Source organism: Sander vitreus, chromosome 15 (assembly GCF_031162955.1).
Source record: "Sander vitreus isolate 19-12246 chromosome 15, sanVit1, whole genome shotgun sequence".
Classification (NCBI taxonomy): domain Eukaryota; kingdom Metazoa; phylum Chordata; class Actinopteri; order Perciformes; family Percidae; genus Sander; species Sander vitreus.
The window spans coordinates 21,638,962-21,666,520 of record NC_135869.1 but is presented as its reverse complement, the minus strand read 5'-3'; the positions used below and the strand labels follow the sequence as shown (position 1 = coordinate 21,666,520).

The 27,559-nt window shown below is 40.7% G+C and overlaps 1 protein-coding gene across 1 annotated transcript in view; it reads right to left on the bottom strand.

Moving 5' to 3' along the window:
• Positions 1-27,559, bottom strand: part of cacna1aa (calcium channel, voltage-dependent, P/Q type, alpha 1A subunit, a) — an 81,166-nt gene that overhangs the window by 42,743 nt on the left and 10,864 nt on the right. Inside the window, exons 2-19 of the mRNA XM_078269471.1 lie at positions 20,832-20,937; positions 20,087-20,226; positions 12,434-12,525; positions 11,361-11,513; positions 10,537-10,724; positions 8,462-8,565; positions 8,043-8,158; positions 7,109-7,153; positions 6,926-7,009; positions 5,845-6,051; positions 5,188-5,300; positions 4,845-4,957; positions 4,622-4,753; positions 4,300-4,372; positions 3,861-3,978; positions 3,377-3,444; positions 3,088-3,194; positions 649-699 (exon numbers count right to left, since the gene is read on the bottom strand). Of these exons, the coding sequence (XP_078125597.1) occupies positions 649-699; positions 3,088-3,194; positions 3,377-3,444; positions 3,861-3,978; positions 4,300-4,372; positions 4,622-4,753; positions 4,845-4,957; positions 5,188-5,300; positions 5,845-6,051; positions 6,926-7,009; positions 7,109-7,153; positions 8,043-8,158; positions 8,462-8,565; positions 10,537-10,724; positions 11,361-11,513; positions 12,434-12,525; positions 20,087-20,226; positions 20,832-20,937 (2,010 nt within the window). The remainder of the gene's footprint in view (positions 1-648; positions 700-3,087; positions 3,195-3,376; positions 3,445-3,860; positions 3,979-4,299; positions 4,373-4,621; positions 4,754-4,844; positions 4,958-5,187; positions 5,301-5,844; positions 6,052-6,925; positions 7,010-7,108; positions 7,154-8,042; positions 8,159-8,461; positions 8,566-10,536; positions 10,725-11,360; positions 11,514-12,433; positions 12,526-20,086; positions 20,227-20,831; positions 20,938-27,559) is intronic.

Sequence of the window (27,559 nt, the reverse complement as noted above, 5' to 3'; positions counted from 1 at the left end):
CCTATAGAACAAGGCAGCTCAACAAAACAAAGTTCTGGGTGTCTACACAGCTTGCCAAGGCGCCGGGCAGGACAGCCCTACTTTGGTAAACCAGGTGAGGACACAAGGAGAATAACACTGAGGGAAGGTCAGCCTTTGTAATAATAATCTATAATCAACCTACCTACTAAAGTATACAGTTTAATGAACAGGCTTTATGCACCCCAAAATCCCTATCAAGCTCAATTGAATAAATGACAAAGTCACAATGATCACAAGAATCTGTTATTGGTAATATCGACTGAGTTTATATCTACTTGATAGAGAAACACCCAAAAACTGTCAGTGACCACCTTTCTTACCCAATAAAACTTCTGCCAGTAATCAACTTTAACTTCCTTTTCTCTCAGAGCCAATAGTCAACCACAATAAAAAGCAACAAACCGTACTGTGAGGTGCAGGCAACAGAAAATGTACTCCCAACAAAAGCCAACACAAATTACAGCTAAAGAAAGCCAGGTATGTACTTCATAGAAAAGTTAGGAACAAAAGGAACAAGGAGAAAAAGGAAAGGAGGGTTTTAAACAAAAGAAAGCAGGGAATGGTTGTAAAGTCAATAAACAGAAAGGATTCAGAAATGAATAAACAAATAAATAAATAAATAAATACCAGTCCAGAAAGGGGTCGGTAGCGTTGTGACACTCACTGTGTACTTTGTTGCTGAGGAGGGAAACAGCTGGTGAGTGAGATGGCACGGAAGAACAGAAGGAGGATTTCATTCCAAAATGTGCTATCCATGACCCATTTAAAAAAAACAGCCAGCTTATCCTGACAAATGGTCACTATTCGAATAAAATGTGCTGTAAAAACTAAATTACTGCTAAAATAATTCAAATATATTCCTGAAATGCAAAAGCTGAACAAATCTCAAGAAATTGTAACATTTTTGCTAAAAAGATTGAGCATTTTGGAATGCAACCCTTCACACAGAAACACACACGTACACACTCAAAACACATGCACCCAGACATTCATACACACTCACCTCTGCAGTTTGTTCCATCTGTGAAGCTAAAACAATCCTATTTATTTTTCGCTGTCCTCCTTTTTGCACACTTTCTCACAAATTGCATCTTTCTTGCATCACTCACTTATTCTGCATGACTACTGCTGTCCTATCCTGATCATTCGTTGCTTCTTTTACCATATATTTTTCAACTCCTAGCATTATCTCTGACGTTCCTATCTGTCTGAACAGCATCTTTCATTTTTTTTAATCTAAATTGACATGTTTCTAGCTTTCTTTTTCCAGTTAATTACACTTTTGTTCGGAAAATTCTTCATTTCCTACCCTACTTTTCCTTCAGTGTTTATATAATTTAAAAAAAAAGTGACATTAGCCCTTTTCTCGCTTCACTTTTACGGTCAAATTCCTCGTTATTTAAATCTAATATCCCTCTTTAGATTACACTACGAAAACAAAACTACATTTCCTCTCTTCTATTATGGTCCCATGTGTTTACCACCAATGAGAACAGGCGTTTTCCCCCATGATTTTAGTGCACATTGCAAAGATATACACTAAAAAAATATAATGTACTCATACTGTTGAGCCTAAGTTGATGATGATAAACCCTACAAAGGGTGACACAAAGTTTTAAAAAACTAACGAGAGCATGTTATGCTTTGCTATAGAGCATGCTAACAGTTTATCATAATGTCAAGACTGTAATCACAAGCTGTAGTGCATTAACTACTGAAAACACAGTACTGAAACTCCTTCCAACCTTTTAGACAGATTCACCAATTTGAATTCCTGCAATCTGTTTAGAGTGTATGACTGTGTCATTTTGAAAGTACTAGTGTTATGTAGCCTTACAACTGTTTTCCATGGGGTTTGTGTAGCTTTCATGGCAGCCTCCTTTCTGAATCTACCATAGAATATCTTCTTAAGAGATTCTTCATGCTCCACTGATGTCCCCAAGTTTAAAATCCCTGGTTGGAAAAACAAGGCCTTTCCCCATCAAATGTCAATGTCTTTCCTTTCTTTATACTAAAAAAAGGAGGGATTCTGGATTTACACTGATACAGTTGAATGGAACGCACACTGCTGCCCTACATTACTAGAACTGCGAAATACAGTTTGTTAAAAAAAAAAAATGTTAAATTGTAATCCAAGACCCTACTATCGACTCGACCCTAGCCACTTAGGTTTTAAAGTACAAAAGGATTAAGCAACAGCAACATTTAGAGACACCTGTCATATTTTCTATATACAGTATGTGCAGGTGGCCAGGTTTCTGGGCAAACCTCTCTCTCTCTCTCTATATCTCTCTCTATCTCTCTCTCTCTCTCTCTCTCTCTCTCTCTCTCTCACACACACACACACACACACACACACACACACACGTGCATTGCATTGACAAATATATATTTAACCTCAATAGGACTCCCAGGTAAGGTTTACTGGTACACAGATACAAATGCTTACACCACAGTGTAGTACAGTAATTCACGAAATGATGAACAATCATTGACCATGTGTATGTTTGCCTCTTGGACATGTTTGTTCATTGCATCTATACAGTATGTGTGAGATATAAAGTGGGCAGAGGCTGATGTGTCAAAGCGGTAAAGGTCAGAACCGTGTGTATGTGTTGTGTGTGTGGTATTCCTAAGCAGACGTGGGCTCCCCTGTTGTGCTTTTTTAGGGACAGACCACAAAGTGGTATGTGTATGTCTCTATGGGCGAGTGTGTGACCTTTACCAGGAGTGAAAGGAAAGACCCCTGTGGTATACAGAAAAAAAGATCAAAGACTCTGACTCTTCTGACCAGAGGAGGGCTGGCCCAGATCAATCCACACTGGCTTGTGTGTGTATGTATGTGTGTGTGTGTGTGTGTGTGTGTGTGTGTGTGTGTGTGTGTGTGTTTTAGTATGCATAAAAGAGTGTGACAAAGAGAAATAGAAATAAAAACAAGAAAAGAGAGCTGACAGAGAGAGGAAGAAAAATTAGTGCAAATGTTCCACCCTTAAAATCCCTGCCTGGCGTTTTACTGTAAAATGGGTACAAAAACAAGAGTGCACAGTAAAAGAGTCAGAAACTCACGCTGCAATGGAGAGGTTAGCAGCCGACAGTGGGCTGACCTCAGCCACCTCCTTGGCTTTCTGCAGGGCAATCTTCTGACTGGCAGCCTCCTCTTCTTCTTGTTCATCCTGCAGAAAGAGAGATTAGGAAGGAAATCAAAAGCAAAGAGATGAATGAGATGAGACTAGTGCAAATGAGGGAAACATAAGTCATTTGTTGAGTAAAGGAGCATAAACCTTGTGATTGTTAGCATTCAGAACATGAGTAGTAGCCTACATAGTTTAAAAAAAGAAATTGGACTGTCGTATACCTTGGTCAGTTCCTGTGCGTTGGCTAAATTGTCCACAGCGATAGCCAAGAACACATTCAGCAGAGTGTCTGAGCACGGAGTTAAAGGAAAGCCAGCATGTAGGAGTTTGTTTATCCATGTGTATACAGCATACACATACTAAAAAAAGCAGAATGATCTGTTGGATCTTATAAGAACCAATGTCTTAGCCAATATATTCATGTGACAATAACAACCCCATCAGTTTCTAGTCGGACTTAGTGGGATACATGACAAAAAATATGCAGATTACAGAATGAGCACTATGGTGATTAAGATTACCAAAATAAGTGTGAATATCTGTGTCTGTACATACTATGCGTCTGAATTTGCATGGACGTGTATTCAGTCTAAAGTGGATAAACAACATTTTTAAAGCACATGTCTTTATATATGTCTTTATATATACAGTATGTGTGTGTGAGTGTTTTGTGTGCTTCTTTGCATTTTCACTGTCAAAGGATACAGTTGCCAAAAAGTGTGAGCACGATGAAGAAGACGGAGAAGGCCATGCCCTTGTTGACTCCGCCCTGAGACTTGATGCCATCGTACATCACCATGTTCCAGTCCTCGCCGGTCAGGATCTGGCGCGCGCGCGCGCGCGCACACACACACACACACACACACACACACACACACACACACACACACACACACACACACGATTAATTATGCTCTGATATAAACATGCATACACAATATTTATTCATCTAAAATGACTAATAACATTTAAGAAAGCAAAAGTACCATTCTACATTTTTTACATCTTCCTTGTGTGCAAATCCTCTTAAGTCCTTTAACCGTTTTGTTCTAATCCAACCCTGGTCTTCTCCTACCCTTCTGCCTCCCTCCCTCCCCCAGCCTCGCCCTCCCTTCCTCCTCTTTACATCTTCTCCTCTGCTCACCTGGAACACTGTCATTATTGCTGCGGGGAAGGTATCGAAGTTGGTCGGAGGAGTGCCATTTTCAAAATTAAACCTAGAAGGGGAAGAAAATAAATGGGTGAGAGAGATTGAAAAGAGAAGTGAGAGCAAAAACACAGAAGCATTTAACAAGTAGAACAAATGTTTTCTGTTTTTTTTTTTTTCTTCTGAAAAAACGGCCAGCCAAAATAGCAACTAAGAGCAACCAACGTCTTAGTAGAATATCAAATGCAAACTATTAAAAAGGAAGACGAGGGGTAGAGACACAGAGAGAGAAGACAAGGTAAAGGAAAAGAGCACTGACTGTCCTCCGAAGAGCTGCATGCCCAGCAGAGCAAAGACTACTATGAAGAGGAAAAGCAGGAAGAGCAAGCTGATGATGGACTTCATGGAGTTGAGAAGAGAGACGACTAGGTTACGCAAAGATGCCCAGTACCTGTTGAAAACAGACAGAAAGCGTGTGTTGAATTGGGTGCAATGTTATGTCTATTGTATGAATATAAGAAATAAAATGATAATAGACTTACTTGGTGACTTTGAAAATCCTCAATAACCTGAGAGCTCGTAGCACACTGATGCCAAACGATGTGCCCGGCTGGATGATGGACCACAGCACTTCAAATATACTTCCACATATCACCTAAGACAAACACAAGCATATGCAAGCATGTGGTTATTTATCATAATGAGCAAACACTGTGCAATCAGCAAATCATCACTGTATTTGTGTCCGTGTCTGTGCATGGTTATGTTTTCACATGTGTGCACATACAGGTATAAAATGAGTGTTTGCACCTGCTTATGAGTTTGTGCTTGTGCGTGTTTATTTGTTTGTCTTTATGTGGGGTCACCAGGTGCTGTGGGACTCACAATGCAGTCGAAGCAGTTGAAGGAGGAGTTGAGGTAGGCCTGCTTGCCCAGGCCATACATCTTTACACACATCTCCGTCAAGAATATCCCCAGGAAGATTAATTCAGCAAAATCTACATGGAGGGAAGAAGACAAGAAGAGAGAAGAAAGAATGGCAGTGTTTTGTGATAACTGTATTTAAGCATGCATTTTAAATACAAAAAGGCATTTTGTAATTCGAGTTTGTTAATAAAACCTGCAATTTGTATCAAAATACATTCAAATTCTTCAGTTTTTGTATTCTTAATTAGCAAATATGCTTTTCACTCATCCTCTAAGCTCAATCTCTCACTGTGTTGTTTTGTATCCTAGGTTACACCATTCGGGTAAAGTATAAAAGTAAAGTAATGTGTGTGTGTGTGTGTGTGTGTGTGTGTGTATATGTAACGTTTATATTTTAAAAACTAGAGAGAAACAGCAAGAATCTGTGTGGAAGACATTGCGTGTTTGGATGTGCTTGTGTTAACTGGTTGGGTCAGCTCTTTCATGGATTTAGTCACATTTATTTAAGAATTTTCTCACCCACTCCCTTCCAGTAATCTGTGATGAGAGTATTTGTGGAGATGATCTGTGCATGCTTGCACAAAGTATGCATGTATCCCCCTCCCTCCTACTCACATAGAAAATCCGACAGTGGGTCTGGCTGGTCATAGTGCACTACAGCCACACACATAGTGTTAAGGCCCACCAAACACAGTACGGTCCAGTAGAAGGCCTGGGACTTAACAACGTGTCGGATAAGGAAGCGTAGCCGTCGCTCCCGCCGCTTGAAATCTGATCCTTCGAGCTTTGAGCTCTTCAAGCTGGCACGGGCAAACGGTGACCCTGAAAGGATAAGCAAGGCAAATGGTTCAGTGTAAGCTTAACAGTGAAGTGAACAGTGAAGTTAACAGTGGTTTATTGGGATGCTGCAGAACTGTCCACAGTGTCTTCTGCCTTTCTGATTTGTGACTTAAACACAGTAAGAGGTACAACAATTACAAAAATCATACACAACAAAACACTCTACTTGAGCACATGCAGTAACAATGACACATGCAGTAGTATAGATCCCGTTGTTGCCATGGGAAGTAGAAGAGTATGGGGAATAAACAGAGTGAATGTCATTTAGGAACAACAGCTTCAACTTGGATTCTCCTGATCAATCTGCTCATGAGAAGAGCAGGCGAGTACAACATCACTTCCACTACTCCACAACTCTTTTGCTTCTTGAAATACTCTCTTTTTTTTAATATCTGATTATATTTTTAATTACAATAAATATTGATGCATAATTCATTTTCAGACGCATATGATCTGTGCTCATTTTAGCAGATTATACCGTCTGTTGCGGTGTCCAAATTACATGATGTCTAGTGCACAACATATACTACGTTGAATATTTTCCTTTGTCCTTTGTAAGTCCTTTGTCTTAGGAGAAAACGGGGAGAACTGCGTAGCGTGAGAAGGCTAGAGGAAGAGGGTTTGGAGGAGAAAAGTAGGAAGGAGAAAAGAAAGGTGGAGGGGGTGAGGAAAGGAGAAAAAAAGTAACATGAGGAGAGAAGTGCAGAGCAGCAGAGGAGAGGAAAGGAGAGGGAAGGAGAGGAGGGTCAGGTAATGCTGATATGCAAGATAAGATAGCATCTGTATGTACCTGTGGTTTGCCTTTGTGTGTGTGTGTGTGTGTGTGTGTGTGTGTGTGTGTGTGTGTGTATCTTACCTACTGCCAGATCTCCGTCCCCTTCCTCTGGGTTTAGCAACTCAGCTTTGCTCTTATGGTTTTTTGTGGCTCTTCTACGGGAGCCTGTAATAGAAAAAAAAACTAATGTTTAATCTGTAACACAACAGAACTGGTATGTTTCATTTATTTGGCTAATTGTTTTTTAAATCAGCAAATTCATACCATCATATTCATTTTCATTGTCATCATCCGCCAAGATGACCTCTTCTACAAAACACACATGAACAAAACGTGTTAATATGCCAGAATCAATTTATATTGAATGACGTCAAGATTATCTATCAATCTTTTGTTATCATCAATTGCCATTTCTCATTTTAATTAAAAGTGGAAACAAAGTCTCTGGCCTGCACCTGTGCTTGCAACTCATCCCTCCCTCTTTTGTTTTTTAGCTTCCTTGTTTTTATGTAGATGGTCTTTTCAAGAAGATCAAAGGTCTGTCCTTTCTATCGGCCCCTTTATCCAATCCTTCCAACATCCAACATCCAACCCTCCATTCCTCTTATCTTCTCTACATCTTTCCTGCCCTCAGCAGATGGGTCAGAGTAAAAAGACAAGAGAGATAAAGAGAACTACAGACAAACACTGTGTCTTCTCTATCCCAGCATCAAACAAGTGTCTTTAATCCGTGCCACAGCAAAGTAAATCAAGGCTGTTGACATATATTTACCTGTTCAAGTGATTGGCTATAATTCAGGTTTGTTTGTTTGTTATACCTACGTTATACCTCCCCAGAAACTTTGCCTGATAATTTAAGCTTCATGACTGAGTTGTTTGATTGTGAATCATGAGTAGTTAGTGTGCTTCTAACTACTTCAGTACAATGCTCATATTTTATTCTTGCAAATAAAATATAATTAAAATAGATAAGTATCAACCCAGTGACTATAGATCATTATTTCCTGCTGCTGCTTCACAGTCAAATCCACCAAATTATCTTCGCTCAAAGGCAGAAAGTGTTGAGTTTGCTTTAATAATGTCTCCAACATTTTTATTTTTATTTATTGTTATTTTTTTAATTTAATGACAATGGATTAATGGATGGACAATGGATTAATTACACAAATGAACCACACATGCAGGATATGGTACATACCAGCTTTGCAGATCCACTCCAGATAACCGTTGAGTTCCCTTTCAATCTGCTGCTGTCTTCTGAGCTTCATGAACTCACTCCTGTTCTCCACACGCTCTCTCTCTTTGGCAAACTCCCTGCAGGGACACACACACGCAGGCCACACAAATTTAGACACTTTTAATTCAGATACCATGCATTTTTAACGTGACATACATGCAATAAAATACAATCATTTTTAAATTCATTTCCAAATCTATGCAACTACTAATGTACATATTACTATAGAATTAAAAAAAATATATATGTACACACAACCTTTACAATGTATTTGTCACAAGCACCCTCTCACAAACAGACACACACACACACACACACACACACACACACACACACACACACACACACACACACACACACACACACACACAAACGCTTACCCTGACAACACACCCAGCACCAGGTTGAGCATGAAGAAGGAGCCGATGATGATGAGGGGGATGAAGTACATCCAGTTCCATGCACTCCCTGAGGCATCGTTGCTCTGGAAACACACACACACACACACACACACACACACACACACACACACACACACACACACACACACACACACACACACACACACAGAGTAGTCAATGATTAGCTCTCGGACATTTATCACAACTTATAATGACCAAAGATCAACAGAGACATTAGACATTCTTGCGACTCTAGAACACGTCGAATAAATCCGTGAAACAGGCACAGGTAGAACGGGTACAGCTGCATCAATCAGTTTCGGTCCGTCTGTACTGAAACCTCAGGGTTTGTTAAAGTCGTAGCCATGCACTAAACCAAATACCAGTGCTACCAATTTATTAGGCCTGCTTGTCAAACTAAGGTGCATTTATTAGGTACGGCGCATATTATATGTATTTCTCAAAAGCTATTCTAATATAATATAATTATTTAAAAAAAAAAACAACATCTGGATTGAACATCATGTTAGAACATTTGCCTTAAAGTCATCATTAAATGTCCAGACAATGTGGCCATTAAAAAAAATGCGGGGTAGTGTACTCAAAAGTGCTTTCCTCCGCTGCTGGAAATATTACCAACAGCAGGGCTGACATGATTTAGCTTTAAGTCATCTCAATAAGTAAATGCATATCTGCCACTCTATTTAGCTGCTCAGTGCAGAGTAAATAATATATAACAAATGCTTTGGTCTCTCCCTCTCTGTCGCTACCACCCTTCTGACCAGACTCTACTTCCATTTTCTTTATTCACTCCTTATTGTTTTCTCTTTCTCCTTGTGCATCCTTCTTTGGGCCCATTTCTCCTGCTTTTTGTCTTCCTTATTTCATCCATTTTGATGTTTGTTCATTCTTTCCTTGATTCATACCTTCTTACCTTACCTCATCCCTTCCTTTTTTTGTGAAATCTGTCTATTCCTCCTCAATTTCACTGATGACGTCTACACTCTTTTACCCTTTCCCACCTCCAGACCCCCTCTTCTCTTTCCCACGTTGTGCTCTCTTTCTTATTGCCTCCCTGTCTAACGTCCACCTCTCCGCCTTCCCCCATCTGTCCTTCTTCCTGCGTGTAAGCTGGTATTGCTGCTGTGAACCTAATGTACCGCAGACCCTTTTTTCTACCATTAAACTTTTATCGCTCCCCTCCCCAGCAGCTGCAAGAATAACTTGGGCTGAACAGGCCCTTTTAAATATAGAGCAGCACCGGGAAGGAGGGACATAGGGAGAGACACACAGAGTGAGATGAAAAGAGGGGAAGGAAGGAAATGAAGAGAGGAGAGCTAAGAAAGAAAGGAAAGAAAAAGAAAAACAAGGAATAAAGAAAGAAAAAGTGCAGTGGGAAGGATAAGATGGACAAAGAGGGAGAGAAGATGGGGAAAGAGACGACTACAGTACAGTAACACTCAAAGACCGTCATCTACCTCTGGTTTCCTAGCAACCATTGCCACTGACAGCAGCGAACTATTTAGTCTAGGGCATGAGTGATGACACTGTTCAAGACCTGGTACTTATTTTATGGGCAGACTCACTGAAAATCATTGGACATTTTAACACTTGAATCTTAGTATTTTATGAGAGAAAATAATCTTGGATGGTTTGGTTGTGCAGTATGAAAATACTATTGAGATTGAGACTATTGCCAGGCATGTTGGACAAACATAAGACTGAAGTTCAGCTGTATTTGACTAGGTATTTAATTTTTGCTTTTTTTCCCCCCGATATTGCATGGCAGTTTTATCCACACAAAATGGCCACAAAAAATGCAAACAAAAGTGCCAAACCAAGGCATTGTTCTTAACAACAGGGTCGGCATGGCAAACAAACTGATACTGTATAATTTCTACTCTGAATCTAATTAATTGGCTAAGGTGTTTGTCTTTTATTCCGGCTTTACCGCATTCTTAACTTTTATGCTCTGTTTTCCTGGGGAGGCTGAAGAGGACAGTAAGGTCATTGAGTGTGTAAATGGGTTCCGAACATTGTTCAGCAGTACATACATAGTAGAGCAGGTCAGTCCAGCCCTCCATGGTGATACACTGGAAGACGGTGAGGATAGCAAACAGGATGTTGTCAAACTGGGTGATGCCATAGTTTGGTCCCAGCCAGTAGGGTCTACACATGGTGCCCTCTGGACACAGCCGTGACGGAGGGTCTTTCCCACATGGAAACTCTTCTCGGATCTCACCTGAACATAGATCAAAGTGGGAAGGTGTTTCAAAACAGAAGGAAGGCATATGCAAATATGTTGTCTGTTTTTAAGAATAGCGAGTGCTATCCTTTGGCTCAAAATATGATTTTGCCCCTTACTTTCTGGAATTAAATATGTAAGTAATAGGCTACAAAAAAAAGGTAAAGGCGGAAAAAACATAGACATTTGAGATTCACCATAAATGCTCAATAGACCAACAAACAGTTGTTCAACAGTATACATTTTTTGTAGATGGAATATTATTTATGATCTCAACTCCATACATGGGAAATGAGGGAATTATGCAGATATTAGCAATTAATTCAACTACATTCATTAGACTAGACTAATTTCCCATCACATAAACATGAAGTGTATTTATTTATTTACTGTTTATTTAGCAGGGATAATGCACAATATATTTATTGTATCAGATACACTGTATAGCTAAAATGAATATGGAAGTACTATTAAACATTTTAACGCCAAATGTGTTATTTTGTTGAACTATTGTTGTCTATCTCAACCAGAACATGTCTTTATTGGGGCAAACAGTTAGCCAATTAACCCTAGCAATAATGACACACACGCACACACGCATGCACGCACGCACGCACGCACGCACACTTTTACCTGTGTGATTGTCAAAGCAGGTTGTGTGGAATTTGCCCATGTAGAACTCCAGGCCAATGATGGCGAACATGAGGATGGCAAAGAAAAGAAGCAGGCCAATTTGCAGCAGAGGAATCATGGCCTTCATGATGGATTTGAGCACCACCTGTAAGCCTGGAGGACACAGTGTATACAGTATTAATAATTTTATAATCATTAACATCCATCATCAATTTAATTCCGAGGTCTTTTCAACTATTACAATCAGGTGCAGGGATCTGAAAGGTAAAAAATGTGCAACCTGCTTCTTCCTCCCTCTATTTATTTAGCAGTTACAGTAAACTCTCTAAAAAAGAAATCCCTTCATTTCCTCGGTTACCAGCTGTTTAATGTTCAGTGTTGTCATAATGACATATGATAAGACCATCAGTTTGTGACTATATCACATACCCCATTGGAGGACGCAGCCTGTTACCTGGTACACACTACAATATGTGTGACTTTGACCTCAACTACACATGTAGTTGAGGTCAAAATCATACCAGAGGGTTTTGTCAAATATGTTTTCTAACAAACAAATAGTATCAAAGGCCACATTTTAAAGTAAGTTTTATTTAATACTAATGGTTGTTTTTGTGAAAACCGATCACATATTTCAAATGTATATCACATATTGGAATGGAACTCTAATTTGGTCTTCACAGGAAGCTCAGTGACTTTTATGATGAGTAAGCCTTGGTTTGCTTGTTCAGCCCTGTAGTGGAGTCCACGCTATTAATAACACTGCAGTGGTGCTGGAACACTACTGCTGCTATAACATTTTAAAAAGGAGCAGGGAGTGCATAGAAGAACCACTTTTGTTTGAACACGTTGGGTGCATTATGCAGAACACAGAAGCTGCATAAAACTTTGACACAAAATGCTTCTCCATGCTATTTTGATCCTCCAATAAAATCTGAAACTGTTCTGGAATGTAATTTTCTTAACAAAGGAGTAACAAAAAAGCTGTTTGGGATCAAGGCAGTAGGCTGGCGAAAAACTGTAGAAGTTATAGATGTATATTTTTCAATGTCAAATGAAGAGTTTTGACTTACTAGGAATACCGGACACCAGTTTGAGGGGTCTTAATACTCGCACAGCCCTGAGGGTCCGCAGGTCGAAATCTGAACCCACAGTGGACAGGATCCTAAGGGATAGAGACAAATGCACAAAAGTGTGCAAACGCAATCAATATTTAAGCTAGTCAAGCTTGTACCTCTCAGTCAGCCTCACTCATACACACACTTTCACACTTTCACACACACACACACACACACACACACACACACACACACACACACACACACACACACACGCACACACATTCTTAAACACAGCCCCATGCCAGGCCATTACAAGCAACTGGGTGAGCACTGTATGTAAATCCTGTAAGAGCTGAGCTGATCAATAGCGCTGACAAGTGAAGTAGGACAGAGAAGTGTATCAGGACGAGAAAGGGATGGGCTGAAGGGACAGTGTTTTGTAACAGGATGACAGAGGGACTATAAAATGAAAAAGGAGAGATGGAGTGATGGGGAGGAGAGGGGAGATTAAAGAAGGGCAAAGTCAGAAGCATGGAGAGACAGAGCAAGAGAGAAAGGCAGTGTGAGAGAGAGAGAGAGAGAGAGAGAGAGAGAGAGAGAGAGAGAGAGAGAGAGAAAGAGAGAGAGAGCACTGGCAGATGGTGAGAATCAGAGATGCTGACTTGCTTATTTCTACTTATTTTTATTCTTGGTACGTTTGAAATGTTCCTCTTCGAGCCGTCGCCAGACTGCAAGAGTAAACGTGTTATGGTGAGTGTTACAGCACCTGTATCACCGCTCATCTGAATAATGACTTGTAAACAGCATATGCGTGTATGTGTGTACTTCAGATGGTTAAGATGTTCCCTTGTGCCGCCAGACTTCCAGTCAGTTTCCTCGTCTGACGCACACTGTGAATCATCCTCCTTCCCACTTCTCTCTCTCTTCTCTCTCTCTCTTTCCATCTCTCTGACACATTTCCACTTCCCTCTGTTACACTAAGAGGCCCAGTGACACAGCAGAGCTTTAATCACAGGTTTGAAAGTCAGCCTGCATTGCTTGGAAACCTATGAAATTGGCTAGAAGGAAAAAGTAACACCGACACAGGATCTATGAGTGAATGCTGTATTGAATTACCAGGAAGCCCCCCCCGCAGTGGTATGTGCTCCATCACTAGTCTAGAGTCCTTGCAATGGCATTGTGTGATATCAAATGCCTCATCACAGGCTCCTGGTTTGGTCACAAGGCAACACTGTACTTCAGCTGTGTGTGTGGCTAAAACATAATGGCAGATGTGCCATTTGTCAACTCACTAAACCCTTTATTGTCCAAAGAAATAATAAAACATTCAGATGTATTACTGAAAGTGATATTCAAATTATAGCTAAACTACAGTGCTTATTAGTGATAGCTAATTACTGTATTGGTATCATCGTATATAGCAGCCAATAATTAACTTCATTTTTGTATTTTAGGTTTCTCCTAGAACTTGTTTACATGCTTTAATGTCCAAAAAAACTCATCATTTTTTCTCACACTGTCTGTCTTGAATATACCTGTATTGACCCTCTGTCTGAAACGCTCTGTTTTAGCGCTTGTCTCTTTGAGCCCCCCTCCCGAAAAAACCCAGTCTGCTCTAATTTGTCAGCGTTTCTGGGTCTTCCGCATCTCTGCCCTCGGCGTCGTCGTCATTGCAGCCTGAGAATGACTGCAATGGCACTGTAGCGGCAACTTCTACCTATATATAGTATAGTGGTGACATCACAACCGTACGAAACCGTACTCGTTTAAAAGCACAGTTTCTGAGGGCTGTGTGCATTTCCCTGTGGATTGTGGGTTTTGACATTTCACAGTATGAAACGACAAACGTTTTTTTTTTATAACATTACACTTTTTACATTACACATGTAAATTGTACTGTAGCCAATGCAATATCAATATATTCAGCCAAGTAGGTTGTTGTTTAGAGTTTAGAGTTTGTTTAGAGGATGTTTAGAGTCCCAATTGTTTGCAATCTGTTTTGGGTATTTTCACATTAACTAGTACTAGTTGGGAAATAAAATATATATATATATATATATATATATATATATATATATATATATATATATATATAGATATATTATGTTGAGGTTTTTTAGGGGTTGTAGGTTGTTTTATTACTTTGACACATTGTTGTATTTTTAACTAATGTATAGTGCTAGTAGTCTTAATAACAATATAATATTGTGGAGCACTCTGCTATAAAGGGAGGTGAGAGTACAGGCTTAGCTACACAACGTCACCCACAAAGCAGGTAAAGATTTAGTGCTTTAGCCTAGAAGATACTAGGCAACACAGAACACTGCATTGATGCAATTGAGGATGGCACTAAAGGGAGAGAGGCAGGAGATGTAGGAAGGGAAGGTGAAATACACAATGTATTGCACAAGGGAAAAGAAACACAATGAATAGAAAGGAATAGTCTAAATAAAAGATAATGATAAAACAAGTAACAAAATTCAGACGGATTTAGAAGTCAGACTCAAGAAATCAGTGGAGAATTAAAAATGATATGATAGGATAGTCAGCCTTGTGATTCCCATGTTCAAAATGTGGGGACATATACAGTTTTAAGCTTAAAGCATAATATTTACAATCTAAATTGAGCTGTATGGGTGTGAATGCATGTGCACACATGAACCAATACACACACACACACACACACACACACACACACACACACACACACACACACACACACACGTTTTCATATACACTTGTGTATTACATATTAATATGTCTGTTTTGTATCTCTGAATATTTTCTTTGCAATACACATTATGTTATGTAATTTGTTTCTGTGACATGACTGATTATAGTAAGATAGTAAAAACACTGATGACTACGATGATGATGATGATGATGATGATGATGATGATGATGATGATGATGACAATGTTGACAATGATGATGATAATAGTGAAGAATTTAGTATCTGCCGTCACAAACTGTGTCAAGCCGATGAGGCAGTCCTCATTCACACCATCTCCACGGTTACTGGGCCCTTTCTCATTCATAAGAGTTTCCATGGCAACAGGGACCTTGGCTCATTGATAGAATCTCTGTATCACCTTGGTAACAGGGCCAAAGGAGGAGCATGATTGATTGTTTTTTTTTTTTTCCTCATCTCTTCTCTCTATAATGTAAATGCATCACAACTCACACAGGCAAACACACATGTGCACACACAAACAGAAATAGGCACATAGATAGCACAAAAGCACACACAAACACACACATCTACACAGGCGCTGATTGGTGATCAAACGTATTGAGTGAGAATAATGTTATTCACATATGCACACTAGAAAGTAGGTCATTTGGAATAACCAATGGACAACAATTTCTTCCTTGCCAGGGACAGAGATGCTGCCTAACGCACACCTTAGACACTTGAACTAAATACACACAGAGGTAAACACACCTGCACTGTATGCAGAGGAATGCAGAGAGAATCATATTAAGCAATATTGCTATTACACAATCTCCCCACCGACCTGTTCTCATGGGACACCAACACATTATACAAACACAATCTTTTTTTGCCCGCTCTCTCTGCCTGCTTTCCGGCTGACTTCAGCTAAATGTGGCTAATTATTTCTGTCCACATCACTGACCAAATCACTTCCTCTCTTCTCCAAACTCTCCACTTTCCTTGTCTCCTTGCTTTTCTATATTACCATGATTCAACTAGTTCATACTTAATGTTTCAATACTTATAAATGCTCTCTCATATCAATATTATACCCTACCTTTGCAAGCAAGGGTGTTCCTAAGATCATCAATATATATATATAAAAAATCTCACACACATAGCTTCATTTCAGAAGTCCATACAGCAACTCTAGCAACTCAAAAATGATAGAACTGAAGGCAGTGCCTCTAGATCCCGGTCGTATTTAATCAAAAGAACCTGAACAAGGGTACAAGAAGGAGGAACGGAGAGGAGGATGCAAGGCAAGACTGGCTGTAAACTAAGGGTAATTGGACTAATAATCAATAGTGGGCATAAAAAAAACAACTAGCTTATTCCCTGAGCCAAATCACTCAGGCAATTTACAACAAGAGATAGGTCAACACAAACACATACATACACACACACACACACACACACACACACACACACACTTGGGCACAGAAACAAGGGTGCACACAAATCCGCTGACATCCAAGAAGGTTGTGGAGTGAATAGCTAATCTATTCAGACATGTTAACTGCCATTTCTGTGTTTGTCTTCATATGTGTCACGCAAGGAAGTGCACTAGGACTCAGTTGGAAATGGAAAGGAATGTTTGAAGTGGAAATATGTGTGTGTGCATGCATTGTTCAGTGTGTTATCAAAGGTTTTGTCCAGAGGTAGGTAGAAAGGCCAAGTAGCCTTTCATCTTCAAAGAGCTGCACTGCTAAAAACACAACCCCCATTCATAGAGAGCACACAACAAAGAATGTGTGTGTGTGCGTGCGTGCGTGCGTGCGTGCGTGCGTGAGTGTAAAATGTATTGACTTCAGTCAGTGAACATAATGTATCATGGGAATGTACAGTTGTGCTGTAAGTGCTGCAGCATATTCTCTGTCTGTACATCTACTCATCATCTGGGTGTGTTGTATGGCTGTTTACATTGCAAAATACATATATTGTTTACTTTTTCTTCATTTTGACTCATTTCTTACATCTCGCTTTACTTTCCTTTCTCTAAATCTGAGCTTGCAAAATAGTGCCTCATGATATGTTTTCACCAATTCAGACTTTCAGTCTATTTCACTGATTAATCATAGGTGCCCAGAGTGATTTGTTACTTACTCGGACTGTCTATCCACAATTGATCAAGTTTTAGCCAAATTTCTTGCCTCAGACATTCTGACTAACCATTTGTGGTGCACTTGTCAATCATCTATTCATAACACTATGCATTTTATTTTGGTTGCATACCTATTAGCAATCAGTACAGGTGGAGCAGTGATCACCCTGAGGCCAGCAGACACATCACATCGGAAGAGTCTACCAACAGACCTATTGATGCTGAGAGGGAGGACCCAGCATGAATCTATTGTCCAGAGGAATGTTAGTTTGCCAACAAACATGATGGATGATCTCCATGTCCTAGCCAGGCCACTTTAAAAAACATTGGGAATGCCGCTGAAAGGGAGTCTTAAGAGTCTCAACATACACAGCAATGCCCATGTTTGTTGGTTTCAACAACTAAGTCAGGAAGTACTTTGCAGTTACAATTTTAGAGATGGGTTGTCATTACAGACATAGGGTTTAGTCTCATCTGGAAAAAAAAATGTGCTGCTTGCATGTTGGATCAACATCTCCTATACAACACCGGCAATTCCTGTGCCTATTGGAGACACTTATTATTTAACTGCTGTGTCATGCTTGCTCAGAGGGTTTCACTGTCAAAACATAAGCTTTCCTATTATGAAACAAAGAGGGGAGGGGGGTTATGTGAGACCAGGCATTTACTGGAAGTGTTAAGGACTGCATTGCTTCCTTTTGCTCTACCTCTCTTTCCTCTCCTTCCACCTCTCTGCATCTCGCTACTTCCTGCTGTCTCGCTGACACTCGTCTTCTCACTCGTCTTCTCTATTACAGTCACACTGTTGTGCCACGCTGAGATGAGCTTGGCTTCATGATTGCTCTTATTAAAGCATGAGGACATACTGCCAGACTGAAGCAGGATTTATGCTTCTGCGGGGGCTCTACGCAGAGCTTATGCCGTAGCCTACGTAAGTGGCCTGAGGCTTATACTTGTGCGCTGGTGCATGCGTCGCCCTAGCGTATCTCTTTAAGAAAATAGCAGAGCATGTGTGTATGCTTGGGAGTGTGTGGTAGGGCGAATGAGAGAGTGACGGGGATTAGCTTCGAAAGCGAGTACCAACTCTGGAGGCGTAGAGGGAGAAACAAAGTGTCTCCCCTGTGCTTTCTGACCACGGAGGGAAAGCTCTAGCAGGAAACGTTAACCCTCTTCCTGATTTCATGTTGTTCACGGAGAAGGAGAACCCGTAAAATGAGTAAGAGGAAATGCAATGCTACCAAGCCACGGCCAAGTGGACCAATCACAGTTGTTGTGGTCTGCGTCGCCGCGATGTGTAGTTACATATTTGGAGAGGTGCAGGTCAGGCTACGGCGTAGGGTTCGTATCTACACGTACCTACATACGTACCTACGGCGTGGCTTTAACGCAGAAGCATAAATCCCCTTGAGTGCTGACTCACTCAGAGAGTGTGTGTGTGTGTGTGTGTGTGTGTGTGTGTGTGTGTGTGTGTGTGTGTGTGTGTGAGAGAGAGAGAGAGAGAGAGAGAGAGAGAGAGAGAGAGAGAGAGATATGGTGGATAGAGGGGGGCAATCACCAGTTTCCCTGGTGCTTTGTCAGCAAAGATACCCAAGGTTTATGTAACCCATAAAGCTCTCCAAATCACCATATGCATGCACACTAACATGCAATGACCTCAACATATTAATCTGTGGCCAGCACTCCCACACAATCATTTCATTGGATACAGTAGCCTATAGTAACATAGTTTAACTACGTGACTTATCCAATAAATGAATTACACAGGAAAACAGTATTATTGCTGTCAAAATGCAGTGATTTACTCTATGCCAAGTTGTTTAAATAGACAGAATCAGTTAAAGGTGAAGTTTCGTGGTTAAGTTAACTGAGAGTATTATTACATCAACAATAACATATACTCAGGCATACAATATCGATTTTCATCTTTTAACAAACTGATCACTTATGCAATCACAGTCATGTATATTAAACATTTAACAAAAACTGCACCTATACAGCAGCATGTGGCAGTTGTAAGCATACCATCACACAGCCTGCAATACTTGCATGAGATAAAAGGTGCCTTTAATGAAGGAATGTCATTTGACAGTGGTTGGACAGATCAACAGATAGGCACGTGTTGGGAAAACAGTTTGCATCTAAAGCCAAGCACATTTTCATTGTTGGTCTTCATACATGTTCCCAGTTCTGCTGTTAAAAGGTGTCCAAATCTTGATTGGAGTCCTATGTTATGTTGGAGTTATTGTACTGCAAACCCTCACTTTTTTTTGAAGGGAGAGTTTTCCCCTCTGTTGTTTTCTTACCTACACTTCCTGCACTCTTCATTAGTTCTCATTGCTTCTACCATCTCTATTTAGCTACCAACACCTGTGAATGTTTGTAAATCCTCACTTCATACCTTCTATCCAATGTCTCTTCCCCTCCGTGCCCCCCCACTCTCTGTGTATACTGTGGTGACATTTGTCCACTACCCAGGCTGCTGGCTGCCTGCAGTTCTGCTCTGTGATCTGACTGCTGCCTTGCCCAGAATGGGGCCATTCATTAGAGCAAAAGGAGCAGGGATAGGACACTCACAAACACACACACACACACACACACACACACACACACACACACACACACACACACACACACACATTTTCATATACCAGTTGTGTATTACAACAATCTACTTCATTTTCCGCAGTTTTAGTTGATTAAGAAAAGGGAAAACCACATCTTAATTTGACCTTGTGTGTGCATTTTTCAGTGGTCATGCAGGGAGGCTACATACTGTGCATGTACTGTATGTGTGTGTGTTGTAATAGGTGTCTGCTCGGCTAGTGTCTATTTGCTTGCCACTCACCCTGTGAGCACCACCACAAAGTCCATGACGTTCCATCCATTCCTCAGGTAGGAGTTTTTATGGAAGGCGAACCCAAGTGCCAGGATCTTTATTCCAGACTCAAAACAGAAGATCCCTATGAAGTACGGCTCTGTATCATCCTGAGGAGGGAGGGAGAGGGAGAGAGAGAGAGAGAGAGAGAGAGAGAGAGAGAGAGAGAGAGAGAGAGAGAGTAAGTAAAGGAAGCAAGGGGGTAAAGAAGGGAGAAAGGAAGGTGAAGAGGGATGGACAAAGACAGAGAGACAAACTGAGACACCTATCAGTAGCTATATAAGTTTGTGTTCAGAAGAAGCATTTTCATAAATATGTGTCAACTTCAGTGTGGCTATGTAGAGATGGTAGAGAATTTGAGTGCATCTACTTTGTTTTTTATAACTTCACAACTGCATACTCAGGTTTTCATTTGAATATAACATTAGCATATTTCCCTTTGAATTGGCCTCTCCATCAATATTGTGTGTACTGTATATTTATTTGGTATCTGTGAGAATGTGTATTTTTTTGTTGTGTGTTGTAGTGCATAGAACATCTGTATCATTACAATATTTTCAAGGTGAAAAAAAAAATCCTTGTTTGACTGCCTCTTTCAGTAGAGTAGCTGCATGCATTTTCACTGAAGTAAAATCAATAAGGAGTCAGAACTGTCACCTGGACTTAATCACGTTTACATTTGGCTCACATACTGTATCATGCCTGTTTAACTTACCAGGCGCTCAGAGAGTGGCGTCTTGTCCCCATCAGGCAAATGTTGTTCCAGAGCCAAGACGATGCAGTTGGCAATGATGGTGGCTAGAATCATCCACTCAAATGGAGTAAGGAAGGTCAGTCAAGGAACAAACACTTTTCGAGATATAAATCTAAACAGTTTTTATCGCATTAAATACACAACATTTAAAAAGTACAGCTTGACATGATAAGTGTTTTTTTTGTACATAGTCATAGCATAATGAGCCTCACATTGATATTACTTGTTTGAATACGCCTGCTGGCAGTAAGGGTTTTATTTTAGCATGCACATGGGTCATTATTGTCAACAATCGCACTAATTTCAATATGCATCTATCTGTGCTTAGCAAAAAATGACACAGATCTGCAATATTGATTCATTACTACTATGTACAATTTATATATGGATTAGGATTTTCTTTTTGTTAATTGATATTTCTTAAATAATAGGTCAGTACGTTTTTGAGGGTGCAAATGAGACAGGACTATGATTGTTGAGATGGGCCAAACTTAAAGTTACATGCACAGCCAATTATTAAGTCTTACATAGTAAAAAATAAAAAGACTTGTCAACCTTACAAGGACTTCCATTAGTTAAAAAAAATAAGACTAACTAATTGATATGCAAATTTGTGCAGCAAAGTACCACAAAAATCTAATCAGAATGTTTACTCCTTGGGGAGTTTCTATTATCTATTCCTTAGTTACTGCATTTAAAAGAATGTGTCCATTAAAACCAAAAGGTATAATGGTAGAAATCCTGCATAACGTGCCATGGCGCAAACGCTGTTGAAAATGTTTGCACACTAATATTAAATAAAAACAACCTCCACACTTAGGATTGTTATGGAGTGTTATTTCCTTATATACACATTAGAGGATGGATACCCGACCCGAGTCTGACAGGACCCTACGGAACCCGTCGGTACCCGATGGTACCCAACGGTACCCGAAGGCCAGGCCGGGTTCGGACAGATATTTGGAAATGGGCCAATGGGCCTGTTTCACTTGATGCAAAGGTTCATTTTTGTGATTAAAATAAATTTAAAATATTACCCTAACATCCGTCTTCCTATGTGCGGAAATTTGTTTATGTAGCTGTGACAACCGCTGATGCGCTCATCTGTTGACATTTCCGAATGCCTTCCTACAGTTGCTTAATAAAAGCGGGCTTTCCACACAAACAAACATACGTGTCATTAGTATGAGAAAAAAAAAGAGATTTTAACTGTGTCGGGCTCAGGTCGGGCTCAGACATACATTTCTTAATGCCTGTCGGGCTCGGGTCGGGTTCAGTTACTGCTCTGTCGGACGCGGGCCGGGCTCGACAGAAAAATGCGGCCCGATCCGCACTCTAATACACATGGGGCTGTATGGCAGGTCAGGCTCTAAAATTCTACATTAAATGACTCAAAATGAAATGACCTCACTTCTCGAACAATGAACATAATATCACCACTCTCATGTTAATGGTCAGATTTAAGGTCAAACGTATGCAACTTGAATACAATGAGTGTAAGCAAGTCAGACAGCAGACAGCAGGCCTATAGCTCAAATGAAACGATATCTGGCGTCTCACTGCTTTTTCCGTCTGTTTACACACAGACCCACAAGCTATCATTATGAGTCAGTTAAATATGCTAAGTGTATGTTCTGGTAACACACCACCCACAAACATACAAACAAACACACACACACACACACACACACACACACACACACATAAACAGACAGAGGCTTTATTAAAGTGAACGTGTGTAATAGCATGCCTAGGCACTGAGTGAGATTTATTGTGACATCACCGTTTGGCTCTATGTACATCTAAAGGCTAGTTCAGAGAGGGAGAGAGAGATAAAGAGAGAGAGAAAGAGAAATAAATAAAAAGGTGTGTCGCTCTCTCTCTCTCTCTCTCTCTCTCACACACACACAGGTTGTGGCACTATCTTTGTGGGGACCCGTCATTGACATAATGCGTTCCCTAGCCCCTTACCCTAACCTTAACCATCACAAATAAATACCTAACCTTAATCCTTACCCTCACCCTAACCATAACCTCATTCTATCCCTAATCCTAAAACAAAGTCTTAACCCTCAAACAGCCCTTTAAACTTGTGGGGTCCAGCATTTTGGCCCCACAAAGCTGTCGGGACCCCACAAATATACTGGACGCACGGTTTTTGGACCCCACAAATATAGTTAAACAAGCCCACACATATATACACACACACACACACACACACACACACACACACACACACACACACACACACACACACTCTGGTTGTGTCTACTTAAATCAATCCTCCCGTCTCGTTAAGGTCACAAGATAAATAGTTACATTTAAAAGAGAAGAGAGAGCGAGTGGATAGAGAGTGACTGAGAGAAAAAATGCGAGAGCAAACGTGTGAAGGAGATGAATGAGTGAGCAAAAGAAAGGGAGAGGGAGGAGTGGATAGAGGAAGGAAAAATAGCAAGAAGATAAACATGAGAACATGGGGGAAAAAATAGTTGTTTGATTTTCATAATAATATTAGGATTATGTGTACATATCATGGATATCTACAGCATATAAAGTAGGTATATACATTTTGACTGGACTTTTTGTAATTTGTATTTCCCAGCCACTCAAACAAATCCACTCTTTCCCTATTCTATTCTTCTGTACTGAAATCTATTATAGTCTTTCTCCTCTTCTTCACCTTTTTCCTACTTGCTTGCGTCCTTTGGGAGCAGTCATTCCCATGGTAGTGGGAGGAGGGGAAAAACTGAACAGTGAAGATCCAGAAAGGAGGAAGAGGCTATTTATGGACACACATTATATGTGTGCATGTGTGAAACATGTCTGTTACATGCCTGTGTGTGTGTGTGTGTGTGTGTGTGTGTGTGTGTGTGTGTGTGTGTGTGTGTGTGTAACATGTCTGTTACATGCCTGTGTGTGTGTGTGTGTGTGTGTGTGTGTGTGTGTGTGTGTGTGTGTGTGTGTGTGTGTGTGTGTGTGTGTGTGCGCGCACACGTGTATAAGCCTTAGTGTAACAGCTCTAGACTGGTCCAAACCCACAATGTGTGCGCATGTGTTTGTGATCATCTGTTTGACCGCTCTTTACTCACACGCACACATTACTAGAACACCCAGGGCACTACTCAATTAGCCTTCCTGCCCCCCAGCAGTGTGTGTATAGTGTGAGAGTGTGTACATGTATATATGTATATGCATGTGTGTATGTGCTAGACTCTGAGTAGGGAAGGGTGTAGTTGACTGAAAAAGGGAAAGAGAGATGGAGAGAAATATAGAGAGGAGCAAGGAGACAGGGAGTGAGAAGGAGAGAGACTGATATAGAAACACAGGGACGAAGGGACAAATGTGTGTGCATATTGTGTATTAGAAATGCTCCTCATGACGGACGACTGTGTATGATGACCATTAGGCACATTTTGTCTCAGCATTATGTTTCAAGGTGCCACGTGATTTGCTCCCTCTTTACACCGGCAGCGTGTGTGTGTGTCTATAAGGGTGTGTGAAATATTCACAGAGGCACAAATATTTTTAAAGATGCCCCCTGCGCACACGCACAAACACACACACACACACACACACACACACACACACACACACACACACACACACACACACACACATTCAGAATATGAATAAATGACTCACACTCTGCCATAAACCGTTCAATAATGAATCTCCTCTTCCTCCTTCCTCAATGGCTATATATTGTTAAAAGCAAGGGAAGAATTGGGGGTGAGGGAAAAAGAGGAAGACAGAGATGAGAATATGTTGCTCTCTCACCATTCTCCCACCCTTTATCTTTGTAATATTTATTTGTCCTTGGTCTCTCTCTCTCTCTCTCTCTCTCTCTCTCTCTCTCTCTCTCTCTCTCTCTCTCTCTCTCTTTTGCCTCACTCTCGCTCTACCCATGCTTCTGCATATGCTTGCTTTTTATTATCTGTCTAGATAAGATGTCTCGCCAAGAAAAGGGAAGTGAGGCCCTCAAAGTACACCACTGGAGCCAAATGACGCATGCACACATACGCACACATCTACTGGCCTTTTCTTCACCTTGTCCATCAGCGCTCCATACAGTCTCCATGTTCACTCTCTCTCCTGCCTTCTCTCCTCCTGAGTAAAGCCCCTGCCTGTTTCTCACTGATATATTTCTCTCTCTACCTGCCCTGTTAAGCCTCCTTTCTCTTTCTCTCATACAGTACCGCTCTGCTTTTATATCCCCACATCCTCTTCTCATTTTCCTTCCTCTCTGCTCTTTTCACACTTGGTTCTCTGTCTCCCACACTTTCTTGCCTCTCTCCTTCCCATCTCTCCTCAGTCCACCTTTCTCTCCCTGAGTCCACCCATCAATCATCCCTATTTCTATCACGCCATCCCTGTTCAATATCGAATGAGATGCAGCGTCAGCAAACGTGCGAGGACACTGACAGCAAGACAGTTGGACAGAGTCCAGGTTGGAAATATAGGGAGGGCTAAATGAAAGAGAGAGGAGAGTAGGAAAGAGAAACAGAGATAGAAAGAAAGAAACTGTCCTGTGGGCACAGACATGATTGAAAAGAGTGAGTGGTGAGGAATAAAAGCGAGAGAGGTGTGTGTGTGTGTGGGGGGGGGGTAGCAGAGGGAGGAAAACAACAGTGAGGAAGAGAGAAGGGCAGAGAAGAAGAGCATAGGAGTGCTGAATGAGGGATAAAGCGAGAGAATGACAGAGGGGTGTGAGAGTATTGCGGTATTTTCTTCTTCTGAGCGGTGTGCTCTGTCGAAAGTAGGTTAGCGGCAGAAAACACACACATACAATGGGAGGGGGAATAAAAGGAAGATAGTGGGTGGGTGACTATACATCTTACAGTAACATATAGTATGTATGTATGTATGTATGTATGTATGTATGTGTGCCACTGACAAATGGCGGCATTGTATGAAATCATTGCAGCCCTCACAAGCTTCCATATACTGAAACTTCACACATTTCCACACCACCATATGAACACTCTTGCCTCTCTAGACTCTCTCCACTCCATCCATGCACGTGCCATATTGCCATTCAAGGACACATATTCACACATGTACTGTACACACATAGACCAACACTAGACTTCAATTCCCTACACTTCACTTGTCTGCCAATAGAGTCCAGACCAGCTGCTACCCTTTGGGAAGGTGCCAGCTTCCCTATTAATATAACTAAGCATGCTAGTATTGGCCTTTCTCACTCTGACATTCACTATCTACTCAGTTTATTTCTGATAAACCACATACTTTGTTTGTTTACTGTGATACATTCACTTGAAATGTTTGTCAAGAAAAAAGAGCCTCAGTAATAGTGTAAATGTCATTATCATAATCCATATTTGATCAAGTTTAACTTCAGAGTGACACGATTCTGGCTATGCAAATATGAAAAATATTCTCTCTCTCTCTCTCTCTCTCTCTCTGTTATATTATGCAGCAGAGCACTGGCAGAACAGCTCTAATGATTACTTTATTTTCTTGTCACTTTTCTCTCAGAAGCATTGATATGATAAAATGAACGGGACTAAGCACTGTGGTTGAGACCTATCTAATTATTTTTAATAATCAGCAGCCATAAAAGATAAGAGACATGGTTGAAGTGCCTTATTTTATCCCTGCATCATACATTTTAAATAGAATCGTATGGATCGCAGTTAAAGGTTTGCCTTCAAATATTGCCTTGCATTTTCACATATAAATGAATATGAATGACTATACTGTAAGTTGTTTTAGATCTTAAGATTCCTGGCTAAAGATTCAGTCTTTAAATTACAAAGTGATTCAATTTCTATGCCTAAGCCAAGAGAAAAAAACATCCACAATACTCAATATGGAGTCTGCATTCGAAGCAGCAATTATATAGCAATACTTCATAGTTTCACATACGTTCATACCAGAATATGGATATGCAGTTTATCACTGTTTCATGAAAACCTGATTTTTGCTGTTGCATTCAACACTGTGACCAAAAGCAAAATAAGAACTGGGATCAAAACACTGTCTGACATGAAACCCATACCAAATCCATGCCCATGCCTCAGTGCTACAAATAATTTAATGATTCAACATTTATCCCACTTTGGCACCATGTTTGACTGCGATGCCAAACAAATGGGAGTGCTCGAAGGCCAGTTTAGCCCTGCTTGGCCTCTCTCAGTCTGATTTAGCATCAATCAGTGTGTATAGTCTTTACAGTTGCCCACTTCTCCTGCCTGTTTATTCCATACGGCACATGTTGTGTCTCTATCTCACCCCTGCCACTGCCTCTCCCTCACCACCTACATATAGCCGAGTCACTTTGTATAAGATGCTGAGAGTGGTGTGTGTGTGTGTGTGTGTGTGTGTGTGTGTGTGTTGTGGGCTGTGTGTAGAGTATCAGTGTAGCATGTGACATTTTGTTTTAGATGAGATGTATGTTCAAAAAGGCGGTGCAGGTGTGTTAGTGAGACTGTTGTTTGTATACCCGATGGTACTTGCCGATTTAACTGTGTGCATTTGCCTGCTTTTAACTGCCAAAGTGTACGTGTACATAAGTGTGTGTGTGTGTGTGTGTGTGTGTGTGTGTGTGTGTGTGTGTGTGTGTGTGTGTGTGTGTGTGTGCTGGACCCCACCACTTTAAAGAGCTGTTTGAGGGTTAAGACTTGGTTTTAGGATTAGGGTTAGAATTAGGTTATGGTTAGGGTGAC